Below are 17,069 nucleotides of genomic sequence, written 5' to 3'. Positions count from 1 at the left end.
TATCATAATTCACATTTTTCGAGATAAATTCAAATAGGAGCCATTTTTTGATTTGCAAAGCATTTATTGACTAATTTACATTCAATAAATCTTTACTGAAAATCAGCTTCACTTAATTGTTTGCTGTTCTGAATTTTTATTTAATTTTAAGTTTAATTTTTTTCTATCATATTTAGAATAACATTAATGTCAAGTTTCGAATTGTCTTTTGGGAATTTTCTTCAATGAAATTGGGAAAAACACACACTTTTTACCATTAGGAATGGGGCCTATTACAGGCCCCCTACAACCCCTAAAAAAAACCCTGAGAACAAAGATGATTGCCCTTAAAAAATGACTTCAAACTGTACAATATTTGAATGTAATATGAGGCGGATAGATACGTCTTTGACAAAAGTCATTGTGACGAAGGCAACCCAATTTATACAACATAAAGTATTTTTTTTAATCCAATCAAATACTGCGTTATAACCAGAAATATATTATAAATTAAATATGTACAAATATTGCTGCAATAATGTAGCCCTCTCCAATTTTTTTTTTTTTCTTTTTTTTGGGAGAGGGCTACAACTCCTTAGGATCTCCGTAATGGTGCAAGTGCGGGAGTGATTCACTACCGCACAGATTTCGGCCCAAATTATCAGTAAGTGGGTATTTTATTAACATATCTTACCTGAACTCATAAAATGTAGTTATGCAAGACATGAATTGATCAAAAAATATACAAAATAATCCGTATATCGGTTATTTTTCATGTATGTCAACATCACAACTTGAATTTATCCGCCATGTTTACTGACCTTGATCGATTTTATTTTGGGACAACCAACGAGAATTCGGGATCAAGGGGAGCGGATCTTTTAGGAATTCCCTTATTTTAAGCATAAATATTACTGTTTATGAAAAAAATTCCACATGGAATGCTTTTATTTATCGAAGTTTAGTGATACCTTATAACACAATCATTTATCAACACCGACATTTTCGTTATCAAGTGATTCTAAAATTCAAGTGCAAGTCTCAGTACGTCACGCGAGAACTGTCATGGCTGCGGAAGAGAACGGCTGCAGACCTGTTTACCCAAATTGTTGTCTCTCAGTATTTTTTATTAGATTTGTCAGTGAGATTTGGCATTTGCCTGTAAGATTTCACTTTTCATCGACTGTACATATATTACTAGAAAACAACTACATTTCTGATTATCAAAACATGGTTTAGTAACAAAGCAAAACATCATACCCTGCTTTCTTTTGAGTGATTTCTGTCATTTTTTAAACCACCGCGTTATGGTGACTTTAATGTTTGAAATTTTTATCTTTTTTAGCGAATAAAAAGCGTCAAACTGAGACAGATAACAAAAACTAATTGCTAAAATCCATATGAACGGATGTCCGTATTTTCATTATAGCAAAACGTGAGACGTATTTTGGACTAAAAATCCGTACAAAATACGGCGAAATCGTAAGAGTAAACAGGTCTGCGGCTGGTAAAGACGCAGATTTATTTTACTTGGTTTTCGCGTATAAAGGACTATGATGTTGATAGTAAATAAAAATTCCGTCTTATTGGAAGTAAGTTGTATGTAAAAACAATTTATTTTGCCTGCAGTCGCCCGTATCTAAAAAATATATTTGCACCATTACGGAGATGCAGTGGAATTGTAGCCCTCTCCTGAAAATATCAGATTAAAAAAAATCGGAGAGGGCTACATTATTGCAGCTAGTACAAATAGGTCTTGTGTTGATGAAACACAATGACATCAAAGGCACCTGATGCTTTTTATTTTAAATATAACCCCTATCTAAAATTTTACATGTATTTGTTCTTGAAATTTTTGAAAATAAAACTAAAGTAATTGAAATGTATTTAATTACATTCTTCAAAGTAATTGAGAGTAATTAATTACATTTGTAAACATCAATGTAATTGTAATTGCAAGTAATTGACAAAATTATCAATGTATTTGAAAGTAATTAATCACATTTCAAAGTAATTGAACCCAACCCTGTTTTGTTTGTTAGTTTGTTTAAATAAGAAAATAAGTTTTGAATTCTAGGAGGTACATGTACATACACACTGCTGTTTATAAACAAGGCCAATACAATGAGCTTCATTTATTGTATCAACACTGACCTTCTCTGTCTCTTTCATCTTCTAGATACCGCCACTCAACAGGTGGGTCAAAGTCTAAGAGGGCATCCTTGTTGTACGCCAATAATATCTCCTCAAGTCCACTCTGTAAAACATTTTAAAAGAACTCAGTCACAGCATATCGAAAACAGAACTTTGTAAAAATACCAGATACCTAATTCCTAGCTTAATGACAAAATATTTCTTGAAATACAAGATTTTATAACATCTTAATAATTTGAGTTTGGTACATGTAACTTGAAAATGTAATGAATCAAAATAGACAAATAAAACCTCTGAATTTAGATCGGTAAAGTCAGCTACAGTGATCTTGAATTCAACACAGGCCATAAGAACATCAGTCCAGGGCATGTTGATGTAGGTCGGGTTACACTGACTGACCCCTGTACAAAGGTCACATGTATCCTCAAAGTCCAGACGTGTCTGTCGCAGCAGTACTCTAACTCTGGGGAAAAAATGTTACTTTGAGGTGAATGATGATGATGATGGTTTCAGCAAGTATTCAATTACAGTGTTACTTTTCATCCTCATTTTGCAGGTACATGTATGTAAATGTCCTTATAATGTGCCTGAATTGGTGGAGACTTGCAAATTAATTTTATTATACTGATGTCATACATAACAAAAGAGATGCTAGCATTGAAAATCAAAGTACTGAAAGTACTGGGAAGCGCTAAGCATATTGCAATTTGAAATTCATCAAAATTATTTTGAATTTAAATTGCCTGTTGTATTGGAATTTAAGCAATATCTTGACAGTGCGGCTGCGTTAGGGCTAGCACAGTTGTTTGATACATAATCAAACATGGGAGTCATGAAAATTTCCAGTTGGGATATGAAATTCAACATTGTCTTATGCCTTTTTATTTTAAGCATTTTACATTTTCTTCTTCTGTCAAAAGATCAATGAATTTCATATACACGAAATTGCAAGAAAATATTTCTCCGCTTCTTTAAAAAAAACAATATATACAAATTAAATGGCAGATATTTACTCCAAACAGCAATGTACAATGTATTTCTGAAACCTATTAAAAAGAAAGAAAAACATGTAAAATATTTTCTTTCTCCATCTCCTTATAAGAGTCTCAAAGGAAAATCGCAATTTATTGGAGGGATGGTCGACGAGTTTTCCGACCAAATTTAGACTATAAATGTAACTATACATTTGCTGGAAAATTTATATGTTTCTAAATGATTTTGAATACTTGAAAATGCCGCTGAAATTCCTCTCATTTATGTGCAACACCGACAGCTAAAATATTTTGGTGATAATTTTTGATAATAAATTCATTCCGTGCTTGTTTACGAGTGTTTCAAATTGATTAATTGATTGATTGTATGTTTTACGTCCCATTCGAGAATTTTTCACTCATATAGAGATGTCACCATATACCGGTGAAGGGCTTTTTTGACCTTTACTCGGCACTCAGGGCCATTGAGCAGTGAGGGATCTTTATCGTGATAACGCCTGCCGTGACACGGGGTCTCGGTTTTTAAGGTCTCATCCGAAGGACCTGCAACTTTCACTTCAAAGTGCCGAGCGCATGGCGAAGGAACAGCTGCTACCCATTTTTTTTTATCGACTTAGGTCAGTCGAGGCCGAGATTCGAACTCACGACTTCTCGATCACGAAGCGAGCGCTCTATACCGACTGAGCTACCGTGAATGGTACTGTTTCAAATTGAAGATTGGCTGTTAGTGACTGTGCTTTAATTCTAAAAACTGCACTCGGAAAATAAAGATGTTATTTGTTTATTGCGTCGATAAATATTTCCTTATTGAAAACATAATTATTTATTAAAGTTATAGATAAAACATCTCAAAAATATTGAATACTAGAATTCTCACTAAATTGTTTTTAGTATATCTCTTTTTTTCATATTCATAAGCAATTTATTAATTTACGTTTCGTAGAAAGGATTTTACAAGAAATACATTAATGGAGTGTGTAAGATATTTACACAATCGCTACGAGCGTCCAGTATTTATTAATGATAAATGAAACTTAGACTATATATTACATACGGTTTTGAACAGTCTACAGCTGTGTATTATACATTTTTAACACTTCACATTCATCGCGCTGTGCAGCATATCGGCATCATGTTTGTAACAACGCCATGTGACAAAACCCTATGTCAATGAAATGAGCACTCGTAGAGTTAATGTCCTTTTGTCAAAGATTATTGGTAAATATACATTTTGAGTATAAAGATATAATATTTGTCTTCTTTGTTTGATGATAAAACATTCGGTGCTATCCTTTCATCTCTGATTTTCATATACGTAATTTATAATGCATTGCAACAAAAATTTGTCTTTTCTGTTGATCTCACAATATGTATAATTTGTAAATATTACTTTTTTAAAATAAAATTTTCATACTTTTCTTCTTCGGATTAAAAATATGTCATTAAACCTCAAAAGTATTTTGGACTATTGTTAAAATGCTTTAAAATGCTTCTATATTTTTTTTACGGACGTTTAATGCTTTACACAATTCTTTACTTGTTTATGTACGATATTAACAACCACGCAAAACATGTTTAGAGAAAAAAAATATCCACAGCACTGTTGTGTTAGTTGAAAAGGACTACTGAAAATAACTGCCCGTAATTTTTCTGCTATTTCTAAGATAAATAATTCAACAGCCCAAGAAAGAAAATACAGTGTATTAATCTCAAGTTTATATATTAAATAAATCTTCATGAATGTATACAACATTTTTTACTCTGTTTTTATGTGGTCCTCATAAAGTTGCTAAGCAGTCAAATCGGCAACACGCACACATCTTTACATAAACTATTTCTTACTAGTTTCCTAATACAAATAAATTACACTGTTTGCTGAACAATTCATCGGCGCTATTCCTATCCATTGCTAATAACGTTTAATTAAGGTTTTTGCATTTTTCGCCATATCTTGCCCACTGCACACACAATTTTAAAGCACAATATTCCGAGAAATTAGTTTTCCTATTTGAGTGGATTCGTTGAAAACATAGCCACCACGTGCCCTATATGTACGTACAGCCGCAAACTGCCTTACCTTGCGAATTATTTACATCATATTTTTATCCATATTTTAAGTATAGAGTACCACAAAAGTATAGACAGTCCATGAATGCATTCCAGTCTGTTACTAATTGATACAGAGATGCGAAAGTCAACTTCATTGATAGCTCTCTGCATGGTGCAAGGGTGATAATAGGAAGACTTGTTTTTAGTTACACTGCCTGAAATAAGGGTCTGTAAGAAGAAATAATAGTTTATATGGATATAAGTTATATAGAACGTACATATGTAAGTACATTGTAAATCAATTTTATGCGAAATTTTCTACTAAATAACTCAATTCCAGTTTGAGTTTTAAATACGTATTAAAATCACATCTGAGTTTTAAAAATATGTACTTATTCAATCACTACATTACATGTACATGACATGTAATAAACTGTTTTTAATTTTAAGTATTTGCGCCATAAATGCAGCAATTGTTAGCTGCATGGTACACAACTGATGAATGTCGACACGATATAATGTATAGAGATAAGCATGACAAGAACCGCCCTTATCTATTAACAGTGGATTTTCCTACAATGTACATGCATATCTTTACCTTACTCATTGACTCCTATTATTAGAACTGCACGTAACTCAGTATTATACTAAAATAGCCGAAAGAGAGTCGGGGATTTCCAGTTGCATATTTTTAGAAAAGCCAGTGGAGTTATCTAACTTGCTTAGTGGCGCTGGATCGCGAACGGAAGTAGATTTAAGATGACAGTAAGCGCTCTGCAAAGGCTTAGCGCTTAAAAAATGAAGAAATAGGACCTATAAGGCCAAAATAAAAAATACCTTTGTTTCCCCTAACGCCACCGATCCAATTGAAACGCGCCGACTGGAAAGTTTTTTTTCATAAGATATTCCAATATTTTTTTTTATGTTTATCAACTTTTATAAAATAGAATTCCATAAAAATCCGTTTTTGTCAGAACAGCTGATTTTATTCTGTGATTGTTAACCGTTTGTTGGAAACAAGATGGGGCCCACAATATGTGGTCACAGAGGGTTAGTTCGTGTTTTAAAAGAAAGGCGACGTATCAACCTTATGCCTTTAGCATATAAGAATCCTACATTCTTGAAACACTTTGTTAATAAAGTATAATATACAATGACCTATTAAGAGTGTTTTGGTTGTATTTACTTACCTGTCTTAAAATTAAGGTACGTATAAAGAGAATGCTTAGACCCGTAGGCCTTCTTCATGATACCCATCATGAGCAGACAAGGGGCCCACCTTGTGAACACACCAATCAATTTTACTGCGTTTTATTTAATTTGAGCTTTGATCTTATGAACAGTTCATCAATATTCCTATATTTACAATATGGGACAAAAGGAGTTGTAATTATGTCTACATACTTCATTCTAATGCATAGAATTCAAATGTCCTTTCTCGATGCCTTTTATTCATGGGTTAAACTTCATGACTTTGACATTGTGTATGATATTTTACCATTTTTAGATATGGTTTGTCTCAATTTAATATTGTTAACAAACTTTTTCCAAATAGATATGATATTATTATACAAGCTCTCTGAGGCGTCCATGTATTTTTCTTTAAGGCCCTTGAAGATTGGTTGTTACTTTGATTTGAATTCCTCTGATAATTATTGGGATAACAACATTTATTTAAACATTTGTCTAGTGAAAGGCTCCAAATTTAGAGTTGTACGCGGCACTTTAGGCCATTGAGCTGTGAGGGATCTTTTTTTGTGCCAGTATCTACTGCGACATTGAACCCATTTTTTTTTTTTTTGGGTTTCATTTGAAGAACAGGTCTCAACGTCCCGCATGGATTTAAACCTGCAACTTAGAGAAATAGCTCCTTACTTCGAGACTCCAAAACGAAATGCTCTAGAACCACTGCATATTTTGAAGCCCTGAAAAACTACATAATTATATATTCTGATGTCCAGTCCTTGCATACCCGAGAATCTTTTAAACAGATGTATTCAATTTCAAAAAATTTACTCTGGTATGAGATATTTCACAAGTTCGATTGAATAGCTGTGAATAAATTTACCTTAAATGTTGAGTCTATACGGCATTTGTATGGTATTCTGGCTGTTTACAAATCGCTTTCTTTTTAAGGTATCATTCCATTCAATTTTAAGAATGTATTTTCAAAGCTGCTGTCAAAAAAAATTATTTGCCTATCTAACTACCCAACTTGAGATTTTTGGGTCGGTTTAGGGGAAACAAAGATATTTTTAATGATGGCCTAACACCTTTCTTCACAAGCCCATTGAAATCTTTAAAATAATTTATCATATCATAAATGTTGAATGTACACAACATTTCTAGGTCATGACCTTTAAATTAATAGACTTACTTAGATGTGAGATCTACACACTGTGATGGTGGAAATCCATCAGTAATTCTCTGAACAAAAGCCCACACATCACGACAGACTGTCGACCAATCATCATCCTCTTCTACACTGTAGGTAAAACTTGGCAGCTGAAGGTCATCCAAAAGGTCAGAGACCAATGTCATGTGTTTGTCTGTATTCCAATACAGGGGAGGTAAGTCTGATAGAAAAAAAAAAAGAATTCTAAAACTCTTGCAGAGTAAAAAGCCCGCAGATTCAGACAGAATCAGACAGGGTTGGGGTCGCAATAGGTAATCAAATTTCAATATAAGAATACATAGGAAAAATCTTTAAAAATCTTGTTCTCAAGAACAGCAAAGCAAAGATAGTCATATTAAATTGGAAGCATCCTCAGTTAGTGTAGATTCAACTTTGTTCAAACCGTGCCCCCTCCATCCTGCACCTGGGGGGGGGGGGGTATAATGGGACCACTTATGTTGTTTAAACTTTTCAGAATGAAACGGATTTCTGCATTTTCCAGCCAAAGCGCTCAGGTGAGCTTGTTGTCTTATATATTGGCTTACAACTATTCTAATACAAAATCATACTCAAAACTGGAGTATTAAAGGAAAAAATACACTAAATAATTTTTCTAGTTCCATTATTCTATCAGCTTGAGAATAATATCAGGTACACTCCATTCTAAATTCAAAGAGAAGAAAGCTAAAGCGACTCTGACTTTAATATTCTGGACACACATAACTTACCATGCATCTTTGAATGAGTGAATTCACTGACTGGCCAGGAATAACTCAACAGTTCTGGTGATGTCAGCACTTGTTGTAAATAGACAATCACAGCATTGTACAGGGTTATTATTGTGTTTGGGTCCTGTAAATGTATTTCAAGAGTTCAAGAACCACAACGGTAGTTATCAATCAACATCATTCCAAAAAGGCAAAAAAAAAAAAAACCCAATGATTTTTTTTTAAACAACATACCCTCTCTTTTCCAAGTAACACTTGAATAAAGGTATGACTTATAAACTATCATAGGTCATGTTATTGAGTATTTTACTTTTTATCAGTACCGTACATTTTTTTTGATTTGATAGACAGGATTGAATCTAAAATGTAATAGATCATGGGCAATAGCTATAACTGAGACATTCAAAAACACACAGCCAGCTATTATCATACAGGCATCTGTGACAAAGAACAAATAATGTATTTGTGTGTTGGAGGGGAGATACATTTAAAACCTTCAACAAGGAATAGCATTCAATATATAAGCTATATTTCATTTCCAGTAGAAAGATCACCTGGTGTAGATATCCACTGAGTTTCCTCTGTTTTAGGTTATACAACACTGGTCTGTAGAACTGATCCTGTATAAAGTCCTCCACCACAGCCCTACAATGCTGGACCCTCAGACCGGGGGGCTCTGGGGAGTGTTCCATCAGCCATCTAACACTCTCTGATAACTATATGTATAAACAAAAGTTTACTGGGCACAATGTATATTAAGACCTTCACTTCAGACTTAGTTATATTTGTGATGAAATTAAATTATTTATAGAGAATAGAAATATTCACATCTATCCGCTTACTTTTTCTGTGACCTCCAGTTCCTCAACATCCACACCTTTAGGAAAATCATCATCATATTTCACAACACAAAGAGAAATGTCACTTATCTTTCCATCTTCAACCAACTCATCAATATTCAGACATCTCCATATAAAGTCCTCATCTACATTTTCATTGGCTGGAACAGGACATAATACAACCAATGGGAGAGCAGGAGAGTTTGGTTTGCTCATCAAGAGATCTTCTAATCTTTTTTTCTCTTCTTCCCAAAGAAGCTAAAGAATATTGAGATATAAAAAAAAAACATATGTCTCATTGTGATGCAGAGGGGATCAATATTATACCTCAATACATAAGATGAATTATTCCATTATCGGTTTTTTCCTAATATTTTCAAGAAGTATATAATAAGCAAGTGTGTGTCTGAAAATTAGTACATGTATTGCAGAAACAAAATGGTGGAACTCACTAAAAACCAAAGGATGTCAAATTTGTAATAAAAAAGAGAGATAATTTTAAATCCTTATTTTGCTTTAATCTGTGATTTAAAAAGTGCAAAAGACAACTAGAATCAGATTTTTTGAAAAAAAAAAGCTGAATTTTAAATTTTCCTTCCTTAAAATCAATAAAAATGGAGAAACCAGCAAATGTAAAAACTTGATATATCATTGTATTTTGCAATATTTTTTTTTTTCTGAAAAATCATGATACATGTATTTTTTCCCCTCATGATACACAGCCTTAATAAGTATTAGCTATATCTTGACCCTTGACTGTTATTTAACAGATGTCCTCTTTAAACCTTATTCATCTATGTAGTTAGCAAAATTTAAGATATTTTCACATTTTTCAGTAAAATAATACATCTTACTCTGGACCATTGACTTACCCACTCCGGATCTTCAACGAGGGGTGGAGGCATAACAAAAAGAAGACAAGAGGTTCCCAGAAGGGAGCCAGGTACATCATGAATGGATATATTACCCTCCAGGAGCCTCACACAAACACCCAGACTGCCTGACATTGATTCATATGTAATTGGTACAGTATATAAACTCAGCAGTTCATTCTGTCATTGAAACAAATAACACTGATATAAATAACAAATAACACTGATATAAATAACAAATAACACCAATATCAATAACAAATAGCACTGACATAAATAACAAATAACACCAATATAAAAATAATACTCATCTATAACTCTTAAGTCTCTTTCAGTGAAATATTTGATTTTCTTGTTAGACTGTTCTCATTCAAACAATAAATAATATCTTTCAAATATCTGTTGATTATACAAGTACAAGGGGTTAGATTTACCTGTACTGAAGAGTGGTGGTGAGGTTTGGATGTCCCTCTTGAGAATTTGGCCTTCAGCCATTTTGCGAGATGACTGAGACTTTGACCTTGGTGGTCTGTCTGTATGTAGTCTGGGTCTGGTAAAGAAATCACCAGTTTCCAAAACACTTGGCTGCACTTGGTGTTTTCTACAAAATAAAGTAACTTATATCATAACAGTTTTTAAATGAGTGACCTGACATATATTTTTTTCCTTGACTGCTCAGTAAAACATGGGAAATATTAGACTTTTTGGGGAATAAATTTATATAGAAAATAATTTTCAAAGGTTAACCTGCATGTGACCAATAGCTATTACACTGCACAAAGAGATCAGCACTTTATTTTTATAATGCTGTGAAATAAAACTTGTTCAACTCCAATAGCTATTACACTGCACAAAGAGATAAGCACTTTATTTTTTAATGCTGAGAAATAAACGTTGTTCAACCATATGTCAACTATGGACATTTTTAACAGTTTCAATCTCATTTCGTTTAACTCTAATGATGACCTACTTTTACAAGAAACTCTATTTTTCACCAGCAAATGACGTCCACCAAGAGAACAAATGTCCAAAGGTTTCCAAGCTTTCTGTCGACACAGATTTCTGTAGATTTCATGTGCTGTCAGCACTTTGTCCTCCACCTGTGATCTCTTCACAAACATCACTGGGGACTCCACAGATAATTTTGTTGTCTGGTTCACATAGAATCCTCCCTCTTGGATATCCTCCACCCTTCTGTCTGGAATTAACGTCTCTATCTGCTGTGCTGGGTCCATCATGGAGATTGATGAAGGAAAGTCGAGCAAGGAGCGTTTAAACTTGATTTGAGCAGTATGTTGAGCTTTCCATATTCTTAGATAGCGACCTGCTCTTTTGACCTTGACACAGTGTTCAAGGTCAGCTAACTTTTGAAGCCTTTCCACGACATCTTTCTGATAAACTTCTAAGGATACAGATTGAGTAATGTCCTGGACAGTGGAGTTCAGAATGACATCTGCTATCTCTGCAGAACACCTCTGGATTCTTTGTCTCTTTAATTCTGCATGTACTTCCCTACAACCATGACAATGTAATTACAAAGGAAATGAAGTTATTGTTTAAGTTAATAATGATATAACTAGAAAAATAAAAAAATGACCTCTTCAGAAATACAGTTTTGATATAAGCAAATATATGAATATTTCTTATTGAAATTTTTACTGCATGTTTACAAGTTAGTGAAAAATTTAAATATCACAAAAAGATTAAAACAAAATTTCCTGTCAATGTGTCATACCTAATTTCTGCAGTAGACAAATTCAATGTCTCCTGATCAAGGACTTCTTTCAGAATCTCACTGGTCAGGTACACAGCTGACCGAGTTATCATGGCCTCTTTCTCAGCTTTCTGTTGTTTCTGTCTCAATAACTCGGCTTCTGTCTCAGCTTGTTTGGCCAATGTCCTTCAAGTGGAAATATTTCAGTTTATAGGAAATTTTATTATTGGTATAATAATCATAGGCAAAACATCAAGATAGGAAGAAAGGAAACACCAGTAAAGGCTTCAGCATCAAACTATGATAAATGAGCTTGCACTCAACACAATGAAGGATATGACCATTTAAAAGGAAAAAAGTTATTGCCAGTTAAAGAAAAGGTTTATTTCTCAATGACCATATTGTGTCATGTGACCTGTTTTAAACATGATCGAGTCATCAATTTTTTTCAAACAAACATCCCCTGAAATATTCTTAAAGGTGCTTAGACACAGATTTGAACTTAATATTAACTTCAAATCTGTGTCCAAGCACCTTTAAGGACACAACTTTTGTCTTGTCCAATTTTCATTAACTATATGAAATATATTTTTATCTAATTGCAGGTTTTCTTAATTCTAATTTTCACCTATTGATGCATTTTTGAAAATATTGGTTTCCTCTTAATTAGTTAATTTTTCTGATCCATTATTTTCACATCTACTATTTTGGTTAGTTTGATTACAATGACAAGAGAGATAACTCTAAATGACACCAGACCAGGAAGTGTAACCTTTATGTTTACCCGAGGACTATCAGGTGATAGCAGCCACCATTAGTGACAGGGAAATAAAACACTGAATTATCTGTAACAAGGTACTGTTTTCTTTGTCATCAATGATCCATATACATAACCATACATTTATTTTACATCTGAATATGATTGACTCACTTCTTTCTTGAGGTCTCTTAAATCAAGGTTTGAGAAGGAGTGTTTTCATAAGAATTCAAATGATGTCACTCTTAAGACAAGAATAAGTACAATGTAATCTAAAAATTATCTTAAATATTCTAAATGCCAGAAAATTTTATCTTACAATAAGGAAGAAATATACATGTATTCATATTTTCATTTACATAAGTTTTAAAATACCATATGAGCATAAATTCAGTAAAAATAGTGTAATATGAAATATGATACTTTATAGTTTTAGATCTAAAGCTATCATGGACCCCCACCACAGTGCCCAGGATGTGATAAGATGTGACCTCTGTGAGACAGCTATAGTACAGATGTACTGTGATTTTTGTCATGTCAACCTTTGTAAACCCTGTATTGGAGAACACATTGCTGATGAATATGACAAACATAAAATTGTTCCATTCCAACAAAGAAAATCAACCTTGATCTATCCAAAGTGTGCAACACATCCATCAAAAACCTGTGACTTACATTGCAAGGAATGTGAAATCCCTGTTTGTTCTTTATGCACAATATCTGAAAGTCATAAGAGACACACATTGTCAAACCTTTTTCAAACTTACAAGTCAAAGAGAGAAACCATTGAAAAAGATACTGGGATATTGGAAAACATAATTTCTCCAACATATGAAGAAATTGCCACTGACACAGAGACCCAGACAGCAGGCTTAGACAGAGAATATGAGAAACTTACAACAGCAGTGACACAACATGGAGAAGAATGGCACAGAGAAATTGACAACATTGTCAACAAGATGACATCAGAAATAACAGAGATGAAAAACAAACACCTGGACATTCTGAAGACACATCTTGATGAAATCAAAAAGATACAGTCTGAAATTGAACAAACATGGCTCAACCTGAAAAAAGTTGAAGAATCAAATGAAATATCCATAGCCATGGAATTCAGCTCTAACAACAAAGAATTTAGCAAACTTCCTGCTAAAGTTCAAGTATCACTGCCAATGTTTAGCCCAAAGACAATAGATAAAGAACAGCTTTACATGTTATTTGGGTCTTTGACACCATTATCTACCACAACAGGAGAAAAAGGCTACACACTGAAGAAACCAGATATATCAGCCAGAAAACTGCTGGAAGAACCAGAACTCACTACTATAAATTCTGGTTATGAAAACCTCCGCTCTGTTACCTGTTTCAGTGAAGAAGAAATCTGGACATGTGGACTGGACAGTGATATAAAATGCTTCAACATTCAAGGTTCACTTATCAAGACAATCAAAACAAAGTCAAGGAAAGCACCTTCTGATATAGCATTGACAAGTGATGGGGATCTAGTGTACTCTGACCGGCAAAGAAGCACAGTGAACAAAGTGAAGAATGTACAGACAGAGGAGGTGATCAGACTACAGGGTTGGGTACCTCTCAATCTCTGTGTCACCTCCCCTGGTGATCTCCTGGTTACCATGTACAGTGATGATAAAACAAAATCCAAAGTTGTCCATTACTCGAGCTCCACAGAAAAACAAACAATCCAGTTTGATAATGAGGGTCAACCTCTGTATTCAGGAAATAGCGTCATTAAGTACATCATTGAGAACAGAAACCTGGATACCTGTGTGGCTGACTGTAAAGTTGGTGCTATAGTAGTGGTTAACCAAGCTGGAAAACTCCTATACAGATACACTGGTCATCCTTCTGCTACAAAGAACAAACCATTTAAACCCCGTGGCATCACAACAGACAGCCAGAGTCAGATCCTGACAGCAGACCTTGACAACCACTGTATCCACATCCTAGACCAGGATGGACAGTTCCTCTGTTATATAGATAACTGTGACCTAGAGAATCCTTTTGGTTTATGTGTGGACAAAAATGACAACTTGTTTGTCACTGAACCCAAAGGAAATGTAAAAAAGATCAAATATTTATTGTAATGTTACACCTCTTGAAAATAATGACAGCTGTCACAGGGAATTTTTTTTTTTTAATGTTTATTGGTCTGTCTGTCCATAAATTATAATTCACCATAAAGAATCCTAAAATGATATAAGATGAATTTTTTACATTCTGCTCTTTTGATTGTCATTGTGGAAGTTTCTAATTTAGAGTAAAAAAGTCAAGAAAAAACTTGCAACTTCTAGGAGCATTATGGTTCACCAACTCTCATATTTGTCTTCATTTTAAGTAATTTTGAGCATTACCAAAAGAAAATTAACTTACGATACAAATTCAGCCACAACTTCTCCTGTGATAGAATCATACAAAGATTGTGAGATTTCCATTAGATTATCTACTTCATGCTTTGTTTCCTGTCCAATCTCCAGACACATGTTGTCAATGACCTCCCAGAATAGAAACTTAGCAGTCTCTTTCACTTCCTGAAATATTTATCAAAATGAAACTGAATTTCATGGCACATCTTAATGTAATAAACTTCAAGCACATTGCAAAATTGTGGTTGCCTCATGACACTTCTTCAGGAGAAAGAACTATACATCTGTGATTAGTAAACATATGCAATACAATACCATATGACATTTACCTCATTTGTGTAGGTGACCTTGATTTTTGGTATAACAGTAGGTTGTGGAGTAGCCATTTTATCTGTAGACACAGATATTTGATCAGGAACATTGTAGCTTCTGACTGCATCCTTTCTTGGAGAATCCACAAAATCTGAAATTAAACATTTTGGTCTAGGTGATACTATAATATTGTCATTTACATTTTCTTAATTTAAATTTAACCACTCAGCTCTTTTGAAAAGATGTTAATTTATCATTTGTTGCCTTTGCTTCTGTTGATCACACACCTGAATCTTTGACAATGATCTGACCAATAAATTTTCCATTGTTATCAAAGCTGTTCTCTGGTTCTGGCAATGAGAAAGTTGGTAATGGTCCTCCATAGATTGCCTAAGATACATGTACAACAAAAAAAAAGAATGTACTAGAGCTTGTAAAAGTGTGCTGGAAAGAAAAAAATATTATTCTTGAGAATATTACTTAAAACATGGCCTTGTTAGTCATACTGGTATTGAATAATTCTCATGTTGAGCGGATTTAAGTTCAGTTATGCTGTGACCACAGTATGGGGTCAGATTGGGGGTGGGGGGAGAATAAAGAAGAAATCTCTTTAAAAAAAAATAAAAATCAGCAAGTTTTACGTGAATCAAGCTAGTCTTGTGGCCAATAGGGCAAGAAAAAGAAATGGGATACCCAAAAAGTTGTATCCTTGCCAAACAATGGGGGCTCATAAATTTGGTGCTTATACGAAGCTTTCTGTGGTCCTACGCCAAAAAGAGTCATGGACTCTTTCCTACATTGGACACCAGTCAATCAAAGTTAGACTTCATGCATAAGTCAATACCCATTTAAGCTAGGTGCACTGAGACAATACCGATAAATTTCTCGCCAAATGACACAACAAACATCAAGTATCCACTACAGTAAAACACGCTTATAGCAAACAAACTTATAATGAATTGACGCTTACAGCGAAGCGATTTTAAATCCCTGTGACTTTTTAAAAATTTATTATTAATTCAACAGATATAGCAAATTACTCTTATAACGAAGCAAAATTGTCATTCCCTGGCACTTCGTTATAAGCGTGTTTTACAGTACAGATATTGAAAATTTAATCTTATGTTTACTGGCTAAACGCTTATCAGCAATGTGCTCCCATTATAGCAAGGAATATATATGACATGAATTGTTTCAAAGTCTTACAAAATTAACACAGAACAGATTCTAGGAATTGAAAGTGACACACCTCACCCACAGACGTACTGCGTTTCCTTTCTATGATAGTTGATCGTCGTGGGCACCAGTTTTCTTCCGGTTCAATAAATGCTGCCTTGTCCAGTGTCACACAGTTGTCTACTGTGGTCAGTCCAAAGAACTGACAGAACTGGGCAGCCTCACTCTGGTCATCAAAACTCAGGGTCCTCACTAAATCCTCTAAAGGTAGCTAAAAATAACAACAAAAAAATCATGTGAACTTCTAAAGTCTATCTTTATTTTAGAAATGATTAGTTCTTAAATGGTGCTTTGTAAATCATTGTCCATTACATTTCATTAATTGTGTCAATAGTGTGCATTCAATAGGGTTACATGGAAAAACAAACTAGTTTACAAGCATTAAGCTTTACCTGTACTCCCTTGCGATGTGCTTTTACCAGAATATGTAATGCCTTTTTCCTAACTTGAGTAAAATATCTGCAAAAAAATTTATATTGTTTTTTTTTCCAAAGACAAGATATAGTGAAAAATCTCTAAATTACCATGGTTAATCAAACAACTTCATTTAATTCAACTGAGTATACATTATTATGTTATGTATACCGGTTCATGTATAACATTGCATATTATGTGGTATAAACAGACAGAATTTATTGTCAGACAACTTCAGGCCCAG

The 17,069-nt window shown here is 33.8% G+C and overlaps 2 protein-coding genes across 2 annotated transcripts in view; one reads left to right on the top strand and one right to left on the bottom strand.

Moving 5' to 3' along the window:
- Positions 1-17,069, bottom strand: part of LOC133187665 (germinal-center associated nuclear protein-like) — a 33,190-nt gene that overhangs the window by 1,454 nt on the left and 14,667 nt on the right. Inside the window, exons 14-28 of the mRNA XM_061323083.1 lie at positions 16,804-16,870; positions 16,425-16,622; positions 15,463-15,565; positions 15,193-15,326; positions 14,871-15,028; positions 11,744-11,908; positions 10,979-11,520; positions 10,443-10,609; positions 10,009-10,188; positions 9,140-9,394; positions 8,852-9,013; positions 8,298-8,421; positions 7,552-7,750; positions 2,425-2,596; positions 2,134-2,236 (exon numbers count right to left, since the gene is read on the bottom strand). Coding sequence (XP_061179067.1) covers positions 2,134-2,236; positions 2,425-2,596; positions 7,552-7,750; positions 8,298-8,421; positions 8,852-9,013; positions 9,140-9,394; positions 10,009-10,188; positions 10,443-10,609; positions 10,979-11,520; positions 11,744-11,908; positions 14,871-15,028; positions 15,193-15,326; positions 15,463-15,565; positions 16,425-16,622; positions 16,804-16,870 — 2,729 coding nt within the window. The remainder of the gene's footprint in view (positions 1-2,133; positions 2,237-2,424; positions 2,597-7,551; positions 7,751-8,297; positions 8,422-8,851; positions 9,014-9,139; positions 9,395-10,008; positions 10,189-10,442; positions 10,610-10,978; positions 11,521-11,743; positions 11,909-14,870; positions 15,029-15,192; positions 15,327-15,462; positions 15,566-16,424; positions 16,623-16,803; positions 16,871-17,069) is intronic.
- On the top strand, positions 12,910-14,599 carry LOC133187582 (tripartite motif-containing protein 55-like). The gene has a single exon (XM_061323003.1). It carries the CDS (start codon positions 12,929-12,931, stop codon positions 14,582-14,584), a length of 1,656 nt encoding a protein of 551 aa, XP_061178987.1. The 5' UTR covers positions 12,910-12,928; the 3' UTR covers positions 14,585-14,599.

This window comes from Saccostrea echinata, unplaced genomic scaffold (genome assembly GCF_033153115.1).
Source record: "Saccostrea echinata isolate AGI-Se365-2 ecotype Australia unplaced genomic scaffold, CSIRO_AGI_Sech_v1 ptg000015l, whole genome shotgun sequence".
In the NCBI taxonomy this organism is placed as follows: Eukaryota; Metazoa; Mollusca; class Bivalvia; order Ostreida; family Ostreidae; genus Saccostrea; species Saccostrea echinata.
The sequence above is the reverse complement of the archived record's forward strand: the minus strand, read 5'-3'. Positions and strand labels throughout refer to the sequence as shown.

Excerpts from the sequence above, each read along its gene's own strand:
- LOC133187582 (XM_061323003.1), top strand. The coding sequence starts at position 12,929 with ATGGACCCCCACCACAGTGCCCAGGATGTGATAAGATGTGACCTCTGT.